Consider the following 25,120-nt stretch of genomic DNA (forward strand, 5'->3'; position numbering starts at 1 on the left):
GGGGACAGGAGAAGAGTTTGGGTTATTTCAAACAATCTGTACCATAATGATCCCAATGGGAATGCTGGGTATAAAACAGCATGCTGTGCACAAAGTCACTGTGTGGATTTTCAGTGTGAACTTAGCTCCCCTGGACTGGTAACCAGGAGAGTCCCTTTACCAAAATCTACTTTTATTTTCAAAATATATTTTTATAGAATATAAATTTTTCCAAGTAGACCATTCTTACTTACTTGAAGAGAATTTCCTAATGACCATACAAAAATGATGTTAGCATAGAAAATAGTCAGGATTTAGAGGCCTTCTAAGCTCCTTTTAATCAAGTCAATACATGATTTATTGAGAATCTGCTGCCTCTAAAACATAAAGCAGGGATACCGTATCTTCATCTAGAAGAGGGATTCCAATACACGTTAATTCATCCCTGACCCGTGGAGCAGTCGAGGGTAAACGGGGCCACCTGCACTCTGTGACTGATAAGGGGAGGCTGGATTGAGAAAGCCTTTACTGCAATAGCAGGCCCTCAACTCTCAACTCCAAGTGATCTGTTGGCAGTTGTACTTTGCACTCGACGGATCAGAGAAAGAACAACAAGAAGTCATCCAGGAAAACAAGGTCAAGGGACTTAAACTGGAACATTAATAAATACACTCATCATTTAAAAGAAAAAACAAAGATACTGCTCCATTTCCAAATGAACAGTAACAAAGCAAGCAAAGGCATCAATGACTTAATGAGGAGCCAGGGACAAAATAAGCCGTCAAACAAAGTCAATTTATGACTCCATTATTTTCTCCGTAGGGTCAGATAAGCAAGATAGAGCAATTTGCATTATTTAATGACTTTCAAGGGTTCTTGATTAGTTTTGTTTTTAATTTCTTGCATGGCCTAGTACAACACATTGTGATAACACACACACACACACACACACACACACACACATACACACACACTTTTAATAACAGATAGAAGCACGTGGGTTTCTGTGGGTTCAAGTCCAGTGTGAATTACACAGTTATAAGGCAGCCAGGGTTACAAAGGAAGCCCCTGTGTCAAACAAACAAACAAAATGTATTACCAAACATTCACACTAACACTGGTCTTATTTCTCTTTAGAAACTCTGCTGAAGCTCTGGCTTTAAAACCCCATCCACATCACTGAGCTGTTTCATAACTGGTGGTTTCAGGGCTTTTGCAAAGTAACTGGATGTTTAATAAATTGTTTTTTATTACTAGGAATCTCAATTCTTGGTTAAATATTTACTAAGATAATGACCCAAACGTAGACAGGCTTATGAGATTTTAATCACAAACTTGTTAGATAGCACAGTTCAAGTAAATACTGAACAAGCATTTCATAGTCTGAAGGGGGACCTATACACCTAAAAGAGAACGGAGACATTATTCTTTGCCCAAGGTGCAAGAAGTGTATGTACTCTGATCCCACAAGGGACTATCTAGCACACTGGTCAGACAGTCCTGAAAGAACCTGCCTAGGAAAGGAGAATTTTAAAAGGTTAATGAACAACTTTTCCCTCTTAGGGAACGTTCCTAAGTATTGAACACCATGGAATTCATATTCCCAGTGTACAAGTATGCACTTTAAAATACCACACCAGCATGGGCGCCATGCTCCACACCAGCATGGGCGCTAGCTATGCTGTCCTTAACTTTTGTCTGGGGCTTACATTTTATAATGGACTCTGGTGTATGCAGGCAGTGAGGGGCGCCATTTATTTTATATGTGAAGTAATAGCTAATATTCAAAGGACAAAATAAAATTTTGTTTTTAAATTAGGTGTATGCATGTGTCTGTGTATGGTTAGGTACACATGAATACAAGTGCCTGAGAAGGCCAGAAGATGCTCTGGATCCCTCGGCGCTGGAAGTACAAGTGGTTATGAGCCACCAGGTGTGGATGCTGGGATCTGAGCTTAAGTCCTCTGCAAGAGCTATAGGTGTCCTTAACTGCTGAGCCACTCCCTCAAGCCATAAAATATAATTTCTAAAAATCTATTTCAATACATGTTCTTAGCTTAAATTATGCTATTCCTATGTTAGAATGCATAGGAATATGAAACATTAAAAGAAAAATGTCGGGATAAGAATAAGAAAGGAAAAAGAACAAAAAACAAGACTCTGTTCCAAAAAGAAAAGAAGGAGCTCCAGAAATCCCCACAGTGAACAAGGATGGAAAAGAAGGTGTGAACTGAACCGAAGCCACACGGAAGAAGTCACGAGGTATCCAGGTGAGGAAAGCTGAAGCAGCATCCAAACGGAAAGGCACGCAGAGGCATGCCGCCCCAGTGAACAGAGCAGCATGATCCAGCCCAAGGGCACAGCAAGCACATCTCAAAACCAGTCTTGGCGAGACGATGACCACCACAGGGAGCAAGTCACAAGTGAACAGGCACACCATTAGCTAAGTGGCATGTGGCCAGCTCACATCTTGGAGGGAATCAATTACTTAAAATTGGGTATCATGATCTAACTCTAATTAAGCAAGTGTATGACAAGAACTTCAAGTCTCTGAAGAAAGGCATTGAGGAAGACATCAGAAGATGGAACGATCTCCCATCCTCATAGATCAGCAGTATTAACATAGTAAAAATGGCCAGGTTACCAAAAGCAATCTACAGATCCAATGCAATTCTCATCAAACTTCCAAACAAGATTTTTTATAAACCTTGAAAGAGCAATTCACAACTTCATATGGAAAAACAAGAAATCCAGTATAGTAGAACAATCCTGTACAATAAAAGAACTTCTGGAGGTACTGCCATCCCTAATTTCAAGCTGTACTACAGATTGAAAGTAATAAATAATAAATACATAAAATAAAATAAAAACCCACACAGTATTGGCATAAAAACAAACTGATCAATGGGATCAGATTGAAGACCCATAATACCCATACTCCTACAGACACTTAATTTTTGAAAAAGAAGCCAAAACAGTGGGGAAAAAAGAGAGCATCTTCAACAAATGGTGCTGGTCTAATTGCATGGCTGCATGTAGAAGAATGCAAATAGATACACATGTATCACACTGCACAAAACTCTGTCCAAGTGGATCAAAATCTCAACATAAAACCAGGTACACTAAATGTAGTAGAACAGAAAGTGGGGGACAGCCTTGAACACACTGGTACAGGAGACAACTTCCTGAACAGAACACCAGCAGCTCAGGCACTAAGACTAACAATTAATAAATGGGACCTCGTGAAACTGAAAAACTTCTGTAAGACAAAGGACACCATCAATAGGACAAAGGGCAGGCAATAGGACAGAAAAGGGAAAAGATCATCACAAAGCCTACATTTGACAGAGGGCTAATATCCAAAATATATAAAGAACTCAAGAAATTAAATACCAGCAAATCAAATAACCCAATTAAAAACAGGGGTACAAAGCTCAACAGAGAATTCTCAACAGAGGAATCTCTAACGGCCAAGAAGCACGTAAAGAGTTGTTCAGCATCCTTAGTGATCAGAGAAATGCAAATCAAAATGACCCTAAGAGTCCATCTTATACCAATCACAATGACTAAGATCAATAACTCAAGTGACAGCACATGATGGTAAGAATGCAAACTTGTATAATCACTTTGGAAATCAATCTGGCAGTTTCTCAGAAAATTGGAAATACTTCTACCTCAATACCCAGCTCTACCACTCTTGGGCATATACCCAAAAAATGCTCCACCATCCACAAGGACGCATGCTCCACTGTGTTTACAGCAGTGTTAATCATAACAGCCAGAAAATAGGAACAATCTAGAAATCCCTCAACAGAAAAATGGATAAAGAAAATACGGTACATTTGCACAATGAAATACTACTCAGCTATTCAAAAAGAAAAAAGGACATCATGAAATTCGCAGGCAAATGAATGGAACTAGAAAATATTCTCCTGAGTAGGGTAACCCAGACCCAGAAAGACTCACATGGTATGTACTCTCCTAAGTGGACGTCAGCCATAAAGTACAGGATAACTATGCTGTAATCCACAGACCCAAAGAAGCCAAGTAACAAGGAGGCCTCAAGGAAGAATACTTGAATCTCACTCAGAAGGAGAAATAACATAGACATCTAAAGTAGAGGGAGGGAGGAAACTTGATGAGAGAGGGTAAGGAAAGGAAAGAGGTAGAGATCAGGTGTGGGAAAAGAGGAGAGCTGGGAGAGAGAACAGAAATTGGTAGGGAGGCAGCTTTAGAACTGGAGGAGACCCTGGGAGTCTTTGGGGGTGACCATAACTGTGCATCAGGGGATATGGAACCTGAAGAGGCCACCTCCTGTAGCCAGACAAGACTGCCAGTGGAGGGGGTAGGGGGACACCAACCCACCCACAAAAGCTACAATGACTGATCCAACTTGAGACCCATTCCTCAGTCGTGTAAGTGCCAACCCCTGACACTATTGATGATGTTCTGTATGCTTACAGACAGAAGTCTAGCATGGCTGTCCTCTGGGAGGCTTCACACAGCAGCAGAGGAAAACAGATGCAGAGACACGCAGCCAAACATCAGGCATAGCTGAGAACTCTTAAGGAAGAGTCAGGGAAAGGAATGAGAAAACTGGAGGGGTCCAGGACACCACCAGAAGACCTCTAGAGTAAACTAACCTTGGGTCCATGGGGCTCACAGAGACTGAATCACCAAGCAGAGTATGCGTGGGCTGGACCTAGCTGACCCACACACCTGTAGCAGATGTACAGCTTGTTCTTCATGTGGGCTCCCTAATAATAGGAGTGGGAGTGTCTCTGACTCGGTAGCCTACCTTTGGATCCCTCTCCCATAGTTGGGCTGCCCTGTCTGACCTCAGTGGAAGAGGATAATGTCCTTAGTCCTGCTGTGACTTGATGTACCTGGATGGGTAGGTACCCATGGGGAGGCCTTCCCTTCTTTGAGGAAAAGGAGAAAGTAGAGGGAGGGAGTTTAAGGGTGTGACTGGAAGGAAAGATAGGAAAACTGGGATCAGACTGTAAAGTGAATAAACAAATTAATAAAGAAAAAAAAAAAGCTGAGTTACCCTGGGGTTCCAAGAACAGGAACCCATCCCAAACCTGGTATCTTAAACTTAACCTACTATTCTCTAGGGCAGTAGTTCTCAACCTTCCTAATTCTATGATACTTTAATACAGTTTCTCATGCTGCGATAAGTCCCAACCATAAAATTATTTCATTGTTACTTCATAACTGTAATGTTGTTATTTTTATGAATCATAATGTAAACATCTAATATATAGGATATCTGATATGTGACCCACCCCAAAGGGGTCATGACCCACAGGATGAGAATCACTGCTCTAGGTTAAGACACTGCCTGAGGAGGTAGGAACAGAGAACAAGAAGTCTGGATGCTAATGACAAACTGGCCTAGGTGGTTGAATGTATCAATTAGGGGAAATCAGCTTCATATTTAGAACCTGAAGCAAATTTGCTCAGCTGAAAGTTACTCTAGAATCAAAGAACACAGACCCTGAGGTCTGGTAGCCTGTCAACCTCTGGTGCAGACTGACTGCTGTGTCGCTCACGGCTGTGAAATTGGAGCAATCTAAAGTTCCAGTAGAGTGACGGATGCACGTGTAGACACCTGCCCATACAGATTTTGATGTGATGGCTGCTTCCCTGATACCCTACAAAATTCAGAACAATCCCACCTAGAGCACTGGCCATGCCAGGTTACAACTGAAGTCCCGGCAGGCTGGAAGAACCTGTTCAGCCCACAGACTGCAGAGCTGAGTCTGGCCAGCAGAAGGCCCTGGCAGACAAAAGGAAGAGCACTACCAGTGGCTAGCACAAGTCTTCAAACAGGCTCAAAATAACAAAGTCTTATTAATAGTTAAGACCTTACGAGTTCATCTGACACAATCCTATCCCTTACTACACTCAGCAGTCCTCAACCCTGCAGAAGGGCCGAGAAGGATCCCCCTTCAATACACATGGCATCTTTTTTCAGCCGTATATATTCCTTTTCTTTTCAATACAATGCTGCCATGCCTTTTAAGACGGCTTTTATGTTATTGCTTTGCTATTCTTCATAAAACTGTAAACTACATTCACCTATGTTTTAATTATTGACTTTCTTTTCTTCTTTAAGGGGTTGTTCCGCCTCTTTTCTAGTATGCATTTAGTAGTATTTTGAATTCTGGCAGATCTGGAATTTGAGGTGTTTTACTGTGATTTTAGCTTTGATGCTTATGTTTTTATACTTCTTCTTCCACTGACCCACAGTTATGAATGTTCTCACTATTAAGGAATGTTTTTCCTGTTCATTTTTTTTCTAATCTCTTGCTCTTTTCCTTTTCTTCACAATAGTTTTCTTCTCTTCTTGCTTACTAAATCTTGATTCCCTTTCATTTCCCCCTCCCTTCCCTGAATTTACCTGACCCACTTACTACTCCTACATTTACCCCACACTTTTTAACTGCAGAGCACACATTTTCTAGTGCTGACTGGTGGTGCGCTGGTGGGCTCCGGTTGACTTTCAGTATGCTGCTTTATCTGGTACAATTTGGTATTACTGGCACTACAAAAGCTTGTCTTCTCCCCTCTCAGTAGCGATGGGGATTGAGCTCACAGGAGCAGTTTGCCCATTAACAAGATCCCCAAGTGACACTGGAAGAGACCCCTAAACCTACAAACAAACAAGTACCACAGGAGAACAAGCATGAGGACAGAGACATCAGTATTCCTCACAAGGTCACAGCTTCTCAACTGCAGTCAAAGATGCTGAAGAAAGGAAAAGGCCAGACGAAGTTCTCCAATGTTCGCTGGTAAAAATGAAAAGTAACTTCAAAGAGAAAACGAGGCCAAAGAATGAAGAAATTGACTGAGCACTTAGAAAGGAAAGCAAGCTACCGAGAAGAGAAAGTCAGAAAAGTGGTTGGGAAAACCAGCAATGTGGAAGAAAAGGCAGGAAAATAGAAAAGGAAATTACAATTTTTAAAAGGATATATAAATTCGGGGAATGAAAAATTCAATGTATCATTAAAACGATGGGTAGCATTGCCAATAAACTCAACAAAGAACCTAGATCTACCACCGATAACAGCAATGACCACAGTGAGCAAGAACTGTGAGATAAAATTAACATACCACACCTCAAAATCCAAAAGGGGAAGCGACTATGCTAACAGCATACAGAATCTACCCCAGGGCACTCTTCCCAAATCTAGGGAACCAATACATAACAAAACACAACCAGAACCCTAAACACACATGACAAGAGAAGAACCCCTCCACAGTATATCATAATCACACGTCAAAAGCAGGAAAAAAAAAAAACAGCATTAGAGCTTAAGGGAAGAACAGCCGCTCACCCACAAAGGCACACTCCTCAGAGTAACACCAAACCCCCAGTAGCAACCCTAAAAACCAGGAAAGGGCATATCAATGTATTTCAAGCCCTGAAAGTAAATAACCACCAACGAAGCTACTATTTTAAATTAAATGGAAATGGAAATACATTTCATGAAAGCAGGAAGGAATTATTATGTGGGCTGCAGAGATGACTACATTTCTGTAGTTCTATGCTAAGTTATTTTTATCAGTGCTATATTTTAACTTTTCAAGGATATATTATACCTGTATATTCACATATGCATATATCTTTTACTATAAACAGCAAACTCCCAATACTGGCATGAGGAAGAAATGAACAAATCGTTCGACCACTCACAAAACCAACCAATGAAAGTATATGGGTCAGTAAAACTCTTTCAATAATAACTATAAATAAAAATTACTTCAACTCCCCAAGTGAAAGATATAGACCAGTTGACAGGATAAAAACTATATAATGTCAGGTCATCTGTTGTCTCTGAAAAGCATTCCCCACTTGGAAAAGACATCCATAGTCTGAAGGTCAAGATATGAATTAATCTATGATGGGAATGGAAACCAGAACCAAGCTGGTGTAGCTATTCTGATACAGGATAAACTAGTCTTCTAGCCATCGTTAATCAGAAGAGACAAAGGCCAGTACACATTGATAAAGTAAACAATTCATCAAGACATAAAAGTGCAAAGACATATATATTGAATGTTTGGTGCTGGGATTCCCACTTTAATAATGATGATGAATGAATAGATAATAAATAAATAAAATAATAAAAATTATCATCATCATTATTATTAAAGGTCCTCAAGGTACAAGAGCACTAGGTAACTTGAGTAACCCATTCTTCTCAAGATACATTATTGATGCTAAAGGTGAACATAGAAATTGCAAAGCTAAACTACACCACGGATCAAAAAAACTTAGCATGTATATACAAAAATATAGTCTTCTCTGCGGCCCGCAGTTACAAATAGGAAATGAGAAAGTAATCAGCATTTGCAGCAACATAATCCTAAGACACTAGACACTCAACCCCTCTCTGTGAATATTAACAAAAAGGAAAAACGTGAGTAAAAAATTAAAGATGAGGAACTAAAACAATAAAATATAGTTCTCGAAGCAGGTTGTTTCAATAAAATGCATGCCTAGTCCCACACCCGCGGATCCCGGCCCGCAGCAGCTCTCTGCTCCCAGACCCGGTGAGAGAGAGACCCAACCGCCTGGTCAGGTGGGCACTCCTGAGGCTGCAGAGCAGAAGAGACCACCAACACTGCTCACCCCTGCCCACATCCCTGGCCCAAGAGGAAACTGTATAAGGCCTCTGGGCTCCCGTGGGGGAGGGCCCAGGAGCGGCAGGACCCCTGCCAGAGACACCGCCGGACCCTGAAGGAAACAGACCGGATAAACAGTTCTCTGCACCCAAATCCCGTGGGAGGGAGAGCTAAACCTTCAGAGAGGCAGACAGGCCTGGGAAACCAGAAGAGACTGCTCCCTGCACACACATCTCGGACGCCAGAGGAAAAAGCCAAAGACCATCTGGAACCCTGGTGCACTGAAGCTCCCGGAAGGGGCGGCACAGGTCTTCCTGGTTGCTGCCGCTGCAGAGAGCCCCTGGACAGCACCCCACGAGCAAACCTGAGCCTCGGGACCACAGGTAAGACCAAATTTTCTGCTGCAAGAAAGCTGCCTGGTGAACTCAAGACACAGGCCCACAGGAACAGCTGAAGACCTGTAGAGAGGAAAAACTACACGCCCGAAAGCAGAACACTCTGTCCCCATAACTGACTGAAAGAGAGGAAAACAGGTCTACAGCACTCCTGACACACAGGCTTATAGGACAGTCTAGCCACTGTCAGAAATAGCAAAACAAAGTAACACTAGAGATAATCTGATGGCGAGAGGCAAGCGCAGGAACCCAAGCAACAGAAACCAAGACTACATGCCATCATCGGAGCCCAATTCTCCCACCAAAACAAACATGGAATATCCAAACACACCAGAAAAGCAAGATCTAGTTTCAAAATCATATTTGATCATGATGCTGGAGGACTTCAAGAAAGACTTGAACACACTTAGGGAAGCACAGGAAAACATTAATAAACAAGTAAAAGCCTACAGAGAGGAATCGCAAAAATCCCTGAAAGAATTCCAGGAAAACACAATCAAACAGTTGAAGGAATTAAATATGGAAATAGAAGCAATCAAGAAAGAACACATGGAAACAACCCTGGATATAGAAAACCAAAAGAAGAGACAAGGAGCTGTAGATACAAGCTTCACCAACAGAATACAAGAGATGGAAGAGAGAATCTCAGGAGCAGAAGATTCCATAGAAATCATTGACTCAACTGTCAAAGATAATGTAAAGCGGAAAAAGCTACTGGTCCAAAACATACAGGAAATCCAGGACTCAATGAGAAGATCAAACCTAAGGATAATAGGTATAGAAGAGAGTGAAGACTCCCAGCTCAAAGGACCAGTAAATATCTTCAACAAAATCATAGAAGAAAACTTCCCTAACCTAAAAAAAGAGATACCCATAGACATACAAGAAGCCTACAGAACTCCAAATAGATTGGACCAGAAAAGAAACACCTCCCGTCACATAATTGTCAAAACACCAAACGCACAAAATAAAGAAAGAATATTAAAAGCAGTAAGGGAAAAAGGTCAAGTAACATATAAAGGGAGACCTATCAGAATCACACCAGACTTCTCGCCAGAAACTATGAAGGCCAGAAGATCCTGGACTGATGTTATACAGACCCTAAGAGAACACAAATGCCAGCCCAGATTACTGTATCCAGCAAAACTCTCAATTAACATTGATGGAGAAACCAAGATATTCCATGACAAAACCAAATTTACACAATATCTTTCTACAAATCCAGCACTACAAAGGATAATAAATGGTAAAGCCCAACATAAGGAGGCAAGCTATACCCTAGAAGAAGCAAGAAACTAATCGTCTTGGCAACAAAACAAAGAGAATGAAAGCACACAAACATAACCTCACATCCAAATATGAATATAACGGGAAGCAATAATCACTATTCCTTAATATCTCTCAATATCAATGGCCTCAACTCCCCAATAAAAAGACATAGATTAACAAACTGGATACGCAACGAGGACCCTGCATTCTGCTGCCTACAGGAAACACACCTCAGAGACAAAGACAGACACTACCTCAGAGTGAAAGGCTGGAAAACAACTTTCCAAGCAAATGGTCACAAGAAGCAAGCTGGAGTAGCCATTCTAATATCAAATAAAATCAATTTCCAACTAAAAGTCATCAAAAAAGATAAGGAAGGACACTTCATATTCATCAAAGGAAAAATCAACCAAGATGAACTCTCAATCCTAAATATCTATGCCCCAAATAAAAGGGCACCTACATACGTAAAAGAAACCTTACTAAAGCTCAAAACACACATTGCACCTCACACAATAATAGTGGGAGATTTCAACACCCCACTCTCATCAATGGACAGATCATGGAAACAGAAATTAAACAGTGATGTAGACAGACTAAGAGAAGTCATGAGCCAAATGGACTTAACGGATATTTATAGAACATTCTATCCTAAAGCAAAAGGATATACCTTCTTCTCAGCTCCTCATGGTACTTTCTCCAAAATTGACCATATAATTGGTCAAAAAACGGGCCTCAACAGGTACAGAAAGATAGAAATAATCCCATGCGTGCTATCGGACCACCACGGCCTAAAACTGGTCTTCAATAACAATAAGGGAAGAATGCCCACATATACGTGGAAATTGAACAATGCTCTACTCAATGATAACCTGGTCAAGGAAGAAATAAAGAAAGAAATTAAAAACTTTTTAGAATTTAATGAAAATGAAGATACAACATACTCAAACTTATGGGACACAATGAAAGCTGTGCTAAGAGGAAAACTCATAGCGCTGAGTGCCTGCAGAAAGAAACAGGAAAGAGCATATGTCAGCAGCTTGACAGCACACCTAAAAGCTCTAGAACAAAAAGAAGCAAATACACCCAGGAGGAGTAGAAGGCAGGAAATAATCAAACTCAGAGCTGAAATCAACCAAGTAGAAACAAAAAGGACCATAGAAAGAATCAACAGAACCAAAAGTTGGTTCTTTGAGAAAATCAACAAGATAGATAAACCCTTAGCCAGACTAACGAGAGGACACAGAGAGTGTGTCCAAATTAACAAAATCAGAAATGAAAAGGGAGACATAACTACAGATTCGGAGGAAATTCAAAAAATCATCAGATCTTACTATAAAAACCTATATTCAACAAAATTTGAAAATCTTCAGGAAATGGACAATTTCCTAGACAGATACCAGGTATCGAAGTTAAATCAGGAACAGATAAACCAGTTAAACAACCCCATAACTCCTAAGGAAATAGAAGCAGTCATTAAAGGTCTCCCAACCAAAAAGAGCCCAGGTCCAGACGGGTTTAGTGCAGAATTCTATCAAACCTTCATAGAAGACCTCATACCAATATTATCCAAACTATTCCACAAAATTGAAACAGATGGAGCCCTACCGAATTCCTTCTATGAAGCCACAATTACTCTTATACCTAAACCACACAAAGACACAACAAAGAAAGAGAACTTCAGACCAATTTCCCTTATGAATATCGACGCAAAAATACTCAATAAAATTCTGGCAAACCGAATTCAAGAGCACATCAAAACAATCATCCACCATGATCAAGTAGGCTTCATCCCAGGCATGCAGGGATGGTTTAATATACGGAAAACCATCAACGTGATCCATTATATAAACAAACTGAAAGAACAGAACCACATGATCATTTCATTAGATGCTGAGAAAGCATTTGACAAAATTCAACACCCCTTCATGATAAAAGTCCTGGAAAGAATAGGAATTCAAGGCCCATACCTAAACATAGTAAAAGCCATATACAGCAAACCAGTTGCTAACATTAAACTAAATGGAGAGAAACTTGAAGCAATCCCACTAAAATCAGGGACTAGACAAGGCTGCCCACTCTCTCCCTACTTATTCAATATAGTTCTTGAAGTTCTAGCCAGAGCAATCAGACAACAAAAGGAGATCAAAGGGATACAGATCGGAAAAGAAGAGGTCAAAATATCACTATTTGCAGATGACATGATAGTATATTTAAGTGATCCCAAAAGTTCCACCAGAGAACTACTAAAGCTGATAAACAACTTCAGCAAAGTGGCTGGGTATAAAATTAACTCAAATAAATCAGTTGCCTTCCTCTATACAAAAGAGAAACAAGCCGAGAAAGAAATTAGGGAAACGACACCCTTCATAATAGACCCAAATAATATAAAGTACCTCGGTGTGACTTTAACCAAGCAAGTAAAAGATCTGTACAATAAGAACTTCAAGACACTGAGGAAAGAAATTGAAGAAGACCTCAGAAGATGGAACGATCTCCCATGCTCATGGATTGGCAGGATTAATATGGTAAAAATGGCCATTTTACCAAAAGCAATCTACAGATTCAATGCAATCCCCATCAAAATACCAATCCAATTCTTCAAAGAGTTAGACAGAACAATTTGCAAATTCATCTGGAATAACAAAAAACCCAGGATAGCTAAAGCTATCCTCAACAATAAAAGGACTTCAGGGGGAATCACTATCCCTGAACTCAAGCAGTATTACAGAGCAATAGTGATAAAAACTGCATGGTATTGGTACAGAGACAGACAGATAGACCAATGGAATAGAATTGAAGACCCAGAAATGAACCCACACACCTATGGTCACTTGATTTTTGACAAAGGAGCCAAAACCATCCAATGGAAAAAAGATAGCATTTTCAGCAAATGGTGCTGGTTCAACTGGAGGGCAACATGTAGAAGAATGCAGATCGATCCATCCTTATCACCCTGTACAAAGCTTAAGTCCAAGTGGATCAAGGACCTCCACATCAAACCAGACACACTCAAACTAATAGAAGAAAAACTAGGGAAGCATCTGGAACACATGGGCACTGGAAAAAATTTCCTGAACAAAACACCAATGGCTTATGCTCTAAGATCAAGAATCGACAAATGGGATCTCATAAAACTGCAAAGCTTCTGTAAGGCAAAGGACACTGTGGTTAGGACAAAACGGCAACCAACAGATTGGGAAAAGATCTTTACCAATCCTACAACAGATAGAGGCCTTATTTCCAAAATATACAAAGAACTCAAGAAGTTAGACCGCAGGGAAACAAATAACCCTATTAAAAAATGGGGTTCAGAGCTAAACAAAGAATTCACAGCTGAGGAATGCCGAATGGCCGAGAAACACCTAAAGAAATGTTCAACATCTTTAGTCATAAGGGAAATGCAAATCAAAACAACCCTGAGATTTCACCTCACACCAGTGCGATTGGCTAAGATCAAAAACTCAGGTGACAGCAGATGCTGGCGAGGATGTGGAGAAAGAGGAACACTCCTCCATTGTTGGTGGGATTGCAGACTGGTAAAACCATTCTGGAAATCAGTCTGGAGGTTCCTCAGAAAATTGGACATTGAACTGCCTGAGGATCCAGCTATACCTCTCTTGGGCATATACCCAAAAGATGCCTCAACATATAAAAGAGACACGTGCTCCACTATGTTCATCGCAGCCTTATTTATAATAGCCAGAAAATGGAAAGAACCCAGATGCCCTTCAACAGAGGAATGGATACAGAAAATGTGGTACATCTACACAATGGAATATTACTCAGCTATCAAAAACAAAAGTACAACAATGCCAAGCAACCAGAGCTTCCAGGGACTAAGCCACTACCTAAAGACTATACATGGACTGACCCTGGACTCTGACCCCATAGGTAGCAATGAATATCCTAGTAAGAGCACCAGTGGAAGGGGAAGCCCTGGGTCCTGCTAAGACTGAACCCCCAGTGAACTAGTCTATGGGGGGAGGGCGGCAATGGGGGGAGGGTTGGGAGGGGAACACCCATAAGGAAGGGGAGGGGGGAGGGGGATGTTTGCCCGGAAACCGGGAAAGGGAATAACACTCGAAATGTATATAAGAAATACTCAAGTTAATAAAAAAAAAAATCAAAAAAAAAAAATAAAATAAAATAAAATGCATGCCTGATTTGGTGAAAGAAAAAAAAATTAAGGAATCATTATACAAAGTAGATTTACATAAAGTGTGTATATTTGAAGTTAAGCGCACACACAAAGGCAGACCCAAGTTCATTTACAGCTATGCTAAATCTTATCTTTTCAGTTTGGTCTCTCTTTAGATACTCTTATTTCCTAAGATAAAATCATCTGTGCCAATATATTTACATAGGGAATAATAGTCCTTATTATCAGACATTCTTGGGGACTTGTGGGTAATGCTAAAGGTTTAAATGACTTCAGGATTGCCAGGTGAAAGGATTTAACATGATCAAGCTCTCGTGGGAGGTGGGGGACTTTGTGTGATTAGAACTGTATGAATTGATTGGCTCTAACTTTCTGAAACGTATCACTCTCCTTATCAAGCAGGGACTGTATTAATCGCTGTCATAATTGGCATTTTATATTCCTTTTATACTTGAATTATAAACTCTTCATCAGAATAAAAACTGGATGTCTCCATCTCAAAACTGTTTTAAGCAGAAGGTAAATTCTAAGATGAGAGAATCATGAAGGCAAATGCAGAGAACAAGAGAGTCTGATGGGGAAAGCACAGAGCCCATTAGATTAACTCGTCTTTCAAATGAGAAAGGAAGAGTGTAAGGCCCATTTTACAGGTTCCATAATATACTCCTTATCCAGTCTTCCAGGCAAGCCGCCTACCCTTCAGACAGCTCCATCTCTTATCACTGGAAACTACAGTTCCCACATGATTCATACCCCTATAAACATCCCCACGACGTCCTCCATCCCCCGTCCTGTTTACTCCTCCAGTGAGGATAATGCCTCTAAAACTGCCCTTTCATTTTCTCTGGCAAACGCCAAACACTGCCCTGCTCCTGTACTAAAGTCTATCCACTCAGATCTAAACTAATTCACAACTTCTCAATAGTTCTAGTTCTGAATAGGAGGCATCATAAGGCCATATTTCAATAGCATTAGGGGTTTACCATGTCAGCTGCTATCCCACTCTAAGTCCAAACACAACCCCAAAACATGGCAAATTATCTTCTAGCAAGATAGAAACAGATTTTCCTTCACTCACACTGAAGCACAGGTGGGATTCCATGTGAGGTCTCTCTCTACCATTAGGTGAAGCAATTACATCAACTCCTGTCATTCCAGCTCAGCTCCAACTAGTGAGAGATATAGGATTCCTCATCCTTATGCAGCATGCGTTCCTGTCACCTCCATGAGCCTATCCTTTCTTCTTACTACCCTAAAATCTTTGGAAGCAAGATTAATTGCTCTAATTTTTTTTGTTTTCTTATGCATGAAGTGAGGATAATCTTCAGATGGAGTCATAGCTCTAAAGGATAAATGTGTGAAGAAGCAAACACAGAGTGTTCAATAGGAGTTACAGTTCCCAACTACATTCAAACCTTTTGGTTTATACAAAATTCTTGGATTTGTCCCTCAGGTCACACTATTATCCCCCACTATTGACACATATTCTATACATCTACACCATGAATGATGCCCAATCTTATTTTCAACATCAAAATGAAATTCCACTAACTCTAGCTGGCAGTAAACTTCACTCCTAAGTACCACTGCAGAAGAAAGGAAAGACAAAAAACACATAGTCAAGACACATTATGAGCTGGGAGACCACCTACCTAGTATGCATAAGTGTCTGAGTTTGATAGGAGACCTGTATAAACCGTGCATGATGATACACATTTGCAATCCCAGAACTAGATCAGCAGCCAATCATCTTAGCTCATACACACACACACACACACACACACACACACACACACACACACACACAGAGTCAGATAGCTGAGATTCAAATCCAAATCAGCAACTACAGAACTCCTACATGTGACTATATGCTTACACACACACACACACACACACACACACACACACACACACACACAAGGCCAAAATCAAATTCCACTGCTTAGCCTTAGGATCTGAAATAGGCTATAATTTTCTAATCTCTACTTCACTTAAAATAAAATGCTAGTCAGTTCTCACTAATTTCATTTCACAGTCACTGATAAAGAGCAACATAAATTAGGAAATTTGTTCTCAAGAAGTATTTAGTCTAGTTGAAAATGTAATAGTAGAACAAGTCCTTTCTTGATCCCCACCATCCTATCTTGGTAGAATACAGGAATCTCTGCTGCTCCAGTTGCTTCCTTAAATTCTCCTAACACAGAATAGAATCAATAAGTTGTCCATGCTGTAGATATAATAACAGGCATTCCACAAAAATGTGTCAAATGAATGAATGAATAAATGAATGAATGATGCTGTAGATCTCAGGAGAAATTACATAATATAAACACTCCAAATAGTTCCTAATCCCTGAGGTCAAGCGCAACTTGAGCAAAGTGCCTGGATTAGTTTTGCTTCACTTTGTTTTGTCAGGCGTGGGAAGTGGAGGAGCAAGGCAAGGAGTCAGAACTCAGGATTTTCCACATGCTAGGCAAAGATTCTACCACTAAGCTAAGTCCCCCAGGCCTAGGAAGAGCCTTCTTGTAGAGCTGTTCAAACATCCAATGTATTTATAAGTGTTTACAGAAATCTGGGGCAGAGTTCAACAGCAGGACTCTTGTCTTGAAAGTACAAGATGACAGGTTAGAACCCCAGCAACACCAAAATAATAACAACATTGTAATAAATATGAAACAAAGGCTGACCAACATTCATATAGAAAACATATAGTAACAGCAGTCTTTAGGGGACACATGTATATCCATACAGATGAAAGTCTATATTGGCCTATATTCTAGATTCTTATTAATAAAGCTGGTATTTCCCAGTATCTACACTACTCTAGAGTTTATCAGAAATGCACTCTCTAGCCCCCACCAAGACCTACTGAATCAGAAACTCCACTCTAATATGATCCCTGAGGTTTCCTTAAAATACATTAAAATGGAGAAGCACCAGCCTACACCATGAAAAGGGAACTTGGCTTCTGCAACCTCTGAGGGAGTCACTGTCTGTTCCTGTGTTGTCTATAATTACTTATTAGACTTCTCCATCAAGTTACAAACATAACCACACTGTTAAAGATGTCATCAGCCCAAATTACTACTTCAGTGAGAAATAAAAATGGATCATCCATTGAACGCTGAACGAACTTTCGGAACATATACAAAATATGATGTCTACCTTCTCAGCATACAGACTTCAACTCATGAGAAAATGGCAATGGACTTCAGTAGCCAAATAGTCCATCTTTATTGGCAGGATGTGGTTATTGAAGAGAACAGTGGCACTCTTCAGAAGAAAATATATCAGTTCAGAAGAAAATGCTATCGATGTTACAGGTATGTTTCCAGATACTCTCTATAAGCTTCCCTACATGTAAATCTATATTAGAAAATGACCTCAGCAGCATACACTAAAACACCTTCAATGACTCCGAAATCACCGCACAAAATCTCAAACCAGGAGTCTACTCTGGGAACTTGCAAAAGAACGAACTGTCAAGCGACATCTCTGTCATCTCAAACAAGGACAAAATCTGTGACTAAGCGAGCTTGGGTTGCAGCATAGCCTTTTTCATATGAGAATGGGGCCAGAGGGTGGTAAAGGGGTCTGAAGAGAGACTGTGGGCATGCATTGACTAACTACAAAGCTCCAACACCTCTCCATCACAGAGTCCCTGGATCCAGGTTCTCAGTCAAGTGTAGGGCACTTGACCCTTCAAGTCTGGAGCACAACCCCAACCTAGCAACAGGCGTCCGGTGACAGTTCGCTCTCGGGGTCCCCTCCCCCTCCTTCCGCCTAGGACTCCCCCAGGCCTCTTACCACCCCTAAAGCTGACCTAGGAGCAATGAGTACCGTGAGGCCCTGCACCCGCGCCAGCCCTCCTCACCAGGTACAGGGGTGCGTAGATCCTGAGGGACTCTTCCAGGGCGCCCCAAGTGATTTGCAAGAAGGAGACCCGGCAGGAGGGGTTCCAAGTGTGGCCGATCTCGTAGCAGTTATGAGGGATGGACTTGCTGAGGGCCGCCATGACGAGCCGCGGTGGCAGCTGTGCGTGGTCGTGGGAACGCGGGGCTAGGCGGGAGCGGCAGACACGCAACGGCGGGGCAGACGCCGCGCGGGCCTGGGCTTGCGGGGTGCGAAAAGGTCACGGGAGCGGGTTATTCAAGGCCGGAGTCGTCGGATGTTGGCCGGTCCGCGTATAGCAGCGCGAGGGGGCGGGGCGCGCACACCAGAGGCGGGGAGAAGAGGCGCATGCGCGCTCCCGCGGGTGGGCGGGCTCCGGACCGTCAAAGGAAGCGAGCGCCTCTGAATGCGAGCGCAACCCTAGGAAACACAAACTGCAGTTCAACAGTGGATCCCGCCTGGGTCGAGCAACTTAGCTCATCCCTTGTCCTGTCAAAGCCCACCCAAAAAGAGCAGAGGATGGTGGAACAAAACCATTCTATGTGTTTGCTGGGAGACGGAGGTGCTTGCTCCACTGTTGTGCCCTGGGTTCACCTGAGACTCCTGCGGTTGCTACAGAACTTCCAACATTCTTGCTACTTGCTCAGCCTCCTAAGCTCTGTTGTGCCTATGAAGCCTTGAAAATACTAATTTAGATGTGTTAAAATAAATGCCATATGGAAAGAGACAGTAGAGAGAGCTGGCCAGCCCCTAATGACTGAGGAGTCCTATCAAAAGAGTTCTTGACAGGTACTCTTCACCCCAGCACCTCATGCAGAGGCAGCAGTGGGGCAATAGAACTCCTGCCTGGCTAACCTGCTTGACCTAAGATTGAGTGCTGTAATAAACCACCTGCCATGTTGCCCTTAAGTGTCCGTTCCCTGTGTATAGTAGCCTGCTTTCTTTGGACTTGTAAATTCTGTGCTTTTTAAAGCAGAAATGCTTTGCCTTTAGATCAATCCCTCATATTCATCCAGTTCTTTCTACAATATTTACTAAACTAATATGGTTTTCGAGGCCCTGTTTGAAGCCCTGGTCAGATGGATGTGGGGGAAAAATGTGTTTCTGCTGTCAAGAAACTAGTGTTCTAGAAATTAGACAACAAACAGATAAGACAGGTCAAGCTATCTGAAAGACGCCTGATCATATATATTATGTAAGTTATATACCCTGCTGGCTATCACCTTTGATTGCTGTGCTGATTATAAAACGAACACTTCACCAACAAGACATCCACATACTAGCCAAAAGGGCCAGAGAAAAGAGAACGGAAGGAAAAGTTCTTCTTAGGCCGCGCCTGGCAGCACGCACCTGTAATCCTAGCATTTGGGAGGCTTGTTCTACTACTACATTTTCAACTAGATTAAATACTTCTTGAGAACAAATTTCTGGAGTTCAAGACCAACGTGAGCTACACAGTGAATTTGAGACCAGCCTAGGAGTGTATCAAGAGACCTTAGTTCTTTTCAAAAAGGAAAAGAGAACGGAACTTTCAGGTAAACCTGTGCAAATCTGTTCGTTCACATTTGTGTAACATGATGTCAGCTTGGGCAAATGGCAGCTAAAGGCTGATGGTTGTCTCACCGCACAAAATGGCAAAACAGATACTACAGAAACTAGTAACATCAGCCATACTGCTACGCTTCTAGCCAGAAGCATAGCTTCTAGCCTCAAGCATCTGAACACAACATTCTTCCCACAGATGAATGTACTCCCCAGGAGACTCAACTGAAAGTTCATGATTATAGCACATCCTGTTCATCTTCAGGAGAGGATATTTAAATATGAATGGCCCCCAGTATGTTTGAATGGTTGGTCACCGAGAGTGGTTCTATTTGAAAGGATTAGAAGGGTTAAGAGGTGTGGCTTTGACAGCGGAAGTTTGTCCCTAGGGGTGGACTTCAAGGTTTCAAAAGCCCATATCAAGGTCAGAGTTTGTTTCTCTCCCTACAGACTAAGATGTAGTTCCCAGACACTGCTCCAGCAACAACCTACGCGCTGCCATGTTTCCTGCTGTGATGGTAATGGACAAAACCTCTGAAACTGTAAACCAGCCCCAATTAAGTGCTTTCTTTTATACTAGTTGCCCTTTGGTATGTCATCACAGCAATAGAACAGTGACCCAGACAGTGTCAATAGTTTAGAATAATAAAATTTTTAGCAATTCTGTTTGCACTAGTTTACATTTTTAATTTATAGACTGTAAGAAGATATATAGCATCATACTGGTTTCCAAAACAGGATTGTCATCACACTGCCATTAAACTTCAGGAAAGTCAATGTGAACACTCCCTCTGCATGGACCATTTGTTATTTGGGGCTGGAGTATGACAGTGTTTAATTGGATATTCTCTGGGGCCTTCATTGTTTCTTCAAAGAAAGGGAGGGAATGAGGGGGCAAAAAATGAAGGAAGGAGACAACTCGAGTCTTGCGCTTCATCAGCAAGTGAACCAAAGTTTCCCCAGAGAAGACGCATAATACATGGGGAAAAGGGAGTAATCCAGCAGTTTTGGTGGAATTCAAAGACTTGAAGACAAGAGTTGAAAATGGTTGTTCTTGCAATATTCTACCTTGGCAGGTGTCAGTGGGAAAGGATGGGGGTGTCCCCAAGATGTGATGCAGAGCCTGTTTACAGCACAGAATTTGTTCAGATCTATGTGAAGCCATTACAGACAAATATTCAGACACAAGCATGATACAAACCATGGTTCTAAGTAGACCCTAGGACTTCTTTACGCCTTCCATTATCAGTATTCACCTACACTTTGTTGGCAGTAAACATTTTCAAAATAGTTACAAATAGCACATGATTTGTTCCAACATGGTTTCATACACACACACACACACACACACACACACACACACACACACACTCATGCACAATCAACATATTTAAAGATTAAGATACTTAAGATGCTAATATAGGCAGAGGTGGTGGCTCAGTCGGTAGAGTGCTAGCCTATCATGCACTAGGCCTTGGGTTTAATCCCCAGCATCACACAAGCTGGGTATGTAGTGCACACCTGGAATCCCAATGTTCAGGAGGTGGGAATATGAAGACCAGAAGCTCAAGGGCAGATCATCTACCCCAGCTATATAATAAATACTAGACTAGCCTGACCCCACATAAAAGACTCTTTAAAAAGTTAAAAGATTAAATATATATTTTCCCAAAATAACATTAAAACAAACACTTCCTATCTTGGACTGAGAGTTGGTTGAAAAATGTCTTTGTGTCCTTGGTAGCACTTTTATCCAGCTTGAAAGGACATAGGGAGAAAAATCTTCAAACTCCGACAGAATCCTCATGACTGTACCTGGATTTGGGCTTCTCCTTAAAGAAAACCTTGATTTCAGAGCCTTTTACCATATAGATACATGTGAAATGAAAAGCATCAGTTTTCTTGTTTTGTCTTGTTTTAAACTAGAAGGTCCTAGAATTCTTGATATTCTCCTCAAATTCTTAATTCTTAAAATCCAGTTGATACTTTCAACATTCTACCTGGAAATTTTCTTAACCAAAGGCAGAAGTCCAATAGACAGTTTCCATAGTTCACTTTTTAGCAGGCAACTATGTTGCCAAACTTTACTAGGTGAGCAGGTTTCTGGTATTCTTCACAAGCCTTCAAGAGTTGCCTAAAACACTCTCACACAACCTGACAGTATTTGGTTATATTTTTATAGCATACCCAATATCTATAGTACTTTGATAATTTATGGTTATTCTTTGAAGAGATAAATGCTAAATGAGTATAAATTAGATAAGAGTAGGGATGTGGAAGGAATGATTCAGAGCCCAGCAACATCTCTAAAGAGACGGGGACATTTCTAAAAGTGTTAGTATAGGATTGGAGTCAAAAATGAGGGGCCACCAAGACAACTGAATTACGTCTAGAGCAATCGCCCTGAGCTTCAAGAGTTCTGAACTCACTAACAAAACTCTCTGCACTATAAAAAAGAACCCCCCATGCCGTCCGGAATGGATGTCACTAAACATTTGACTTAGCAAGTTCATCTTTTTCTGAGGACAGGGGCACCAAATGGACTTACACTGTGGTCTGGCCTCTTGTGTAGCTCTGTCTCTGATCAGACAGACACTGGGTGGGATTGTGTGTTTGGTTTTGTCAATGCAAATTTGCACTGGATTTGGGCATCCATTTATAAGCTTGATGTGTGTATTCGCTTGTGAGAGATAAGGTCTCCCCATTGTGCTGTCAAAGCCAGGTTTCCAGCCTGGGTACTTTGCAGGTGACAACCGCTGTACTAGTCCAGAAAGTATAGGCTGTGTTGAGATAACACATGCATTCTAAGTCTCACAGAGCTTCGAATAAACAAGGACTGCTTCTGTGTTCATTAAGCTATAATTTATTCTCCTTTTTATTTGTTTCTTTTCTTATTTATTTATTCCTTTCTTTCCTTCTTTCCTTTTTCCTATGTGCGTATGCATAATTTTCAGTTATCATATATAGTAAAATATACAAAACCTCAGAGTAAAGACTGACAAGTCTTTAATTTTTCCCACATTCCTGAGACTCCTGGCAGATTAATAAAAGAGAATGTTTCAACCACAGAAAAATTTCTCTTGTTCCCACTTCAATAAATATGCCTGCAAAAAAAAAAGAGAGAGAGAGAGAAAATCTGCTATTCTAACTTCTTTGCTTCTTCCTAAAATTTTGTATTAATAGAAGCAAAAATTGAAAATTCGTGTGCCTGGCTCCCTTCACTCAAAATTATTGCATATTACTATGTGTTGTTGCAGTTCATTCATTTTTATTGCTGTGTAAATTTTTAATGTGTGTACTAACAACAGATTGTACCTTCTGGGACACGTAGAGCTCTTATGAATAAATCAGCAGTGAACTTCTTTTTTTTTTTTTAACACAGTCTCAGGCAGCACAAGCTGCCCTCAAACTCTCTGAGTAACTAGGAATGAACTTACACTTCCAACCATCCTGCCTGTTGCCCCAGTGCTGGAATTATCGGCCTATACTACCCTATGTAATTTATGCTGTGCTGATGGAACCCAAGGCTTCACACAAGGATTCCATCAACTGAGCTACATCTCCAGACCTGCATGTGCTTTTGTTTGCCGTTCTGAAGTCATATGCTATTCCTTCTCTTGGGTATATACCAGGCAATGACGTTGCTGGCTCATGGCAATGGCTACGTGTGTAACTTTGGTAGATGGTGTTCCTTGTTCTGGTTTTTGTGGTCCATGTCTTGAATTGGTTTGATGATATTTCTGCTTACATTCTGTTGCTAGAATCTAGTCATTGTCCTCAGCCTATGTAAAGTAGAACGGGAACTGCCCTGCATGCTGTGCTTTCTGCTTCACCAGTAGATGATGAAGTGAGCCTTGTGAGCCTATGAGGATTAGATGTGCTGCAAACAGCAACCACAAGCATCAGGCTAGATGATAATCTTTGTTGACTATTTTTCATCCGTTTCAGTAACGTGATTGATCATTTTAAATGAACATCTGCACATCACTATACCAAATATGAGTTGATCAGTTTCTAATAACTTTAGATTTTTTTAAATCAACTTTTCTATGATCATAAACTCATTCAAGGCAGGATCTACTTCAAATTCGTCTTCACTTCTCTGACTTTCTTGGTACAAATTGGCATTCCATGGTGGCTAGAATCAAGCAAAGACCAGGGTGCTCCTCATTAGTATTAGCTTGTAAAAGGTAAGACTGCGTACAACAATTCACTTCCTGGCCTGCTTTGAACAGAAAAGGAATGAAATGAAATTTCCTTGCTCACTAAATCTCTTGGGATTGGTTCTGTGGTGGAGGGAGCATCTCTTTTAGGAAAGCTAGCTTGCGTGATAGAGAAGACAGTCGGCGGCCATTTGCTCTCAAGCTGTTGTATGTTGTCTGTCTCTTTAAAAAATACTTCACTAAAATTCAGTCTCTATCTTCTGAAGATTCCTTCCCTTACACTGCAGGAATTCAAGTAATTAATAAACTGTAATTCCCTTATGTTACATTTGCTTCTCCTCTGGCTGTAAATTAGAAATCTTTGTATGTGTTATTTTGGCAGACCTGTTGACTTTGTAAATCCACGGGTCTCATAGTCCGACAATTCTAATCTAGACCATTATTCTATAGCTATATTGAACAAAAAATTCTCCAGGCCTTATCATAAAACAAAAAATAGCAAAAATGCATATGTTCATCTTAAGTAGATATGTGCAAATTATGATGTAATTACCAACATTAAAAAATGAAATCAAAAAGAGAAAAGTGGATATACAACTATCAAAGGATATTCATTATATTATATCGAAAGAATAAAATCAAAAGTTGTTCCATAGCACTCACTGATTAAGGAGTACTTCATGTACATAGTGACAGGCATGTTTGCATAGTCGTTGAAAGTGGTATGTATACACAAGGATACAAAGTAATGAGAGAGCATCTCACCTTTCACTTATGAACTACTTTCATACATTGTACTTTATGGGGCTGTGGGAACCATAGAACCATGTAGAACAGGCCTGAAGCAAGTGGGGTTGAGGCACATTCAAACCCTGGAAATCTCATCCTGACACCATCAGGACTAGAACTCCTCCCTACCTGCCCTGGACCTTCATATCACAGTACAATAGATCGGTGCCCATACCTTTGCCTCACTAGAGAAGGTCACATAGCCCAGTGGCCAGGTTACAGGTTGAACTTCCTTTCCCCTTATAAGGTCATGTCTGTCAGCATCTGGAATTCCTCCTTATGCAAACAAAGCACCC

The 25,120-nt window shown here is 41.0% G+C and overlaps 1 protein-coding gene across 2 annotated transcripts in view; it reads right to left on the reverse strand.

The window, feature by feature from the left end:
• Tmem135 (transmembrane protein 135) overlaps window positions 1-25,120 on the reverse strand; it is a 273,477-nt gene that overhangs the window by 196,173 nt on the left and 52,184 nt on the right. Inside the window, exon 1 of one of the 2 annotated variants that reach the window (NM_001013896.1) lies at window positions 18,314-18,616. The exons of the other annotated variant lie outside the window; for it this stretch is intronic. Within the exon in view, the coding sequence (NP_001013918.1) occupies window positions 18,314-18,454 (141 nt within the window). The 5' untranslated portion in view covers window positions 18,455-18,616. Of the gene's footprint in view, window positions 1-18,313; window positions 18,617-25,120 lie in introns of those variants that run through there. 2 annotated transcript variants of the gene reach the window in all.

Source organism: Rattus norvegicus, chromosome 1 (assembly GCF_036323735.1).
Source record: "Rattus norvegicus strain BN/NHsdMcwi chromosome 1, GRCr8, whole genome shotgun sequence".
In the NCBI taxonomy this organism is placed as follows: domain Eukaryota; kingdom Metazoa; phylum Chordata; class Mammalia; order Rodentia; family Muridae; genus Rattus; species Rattus norvegicus.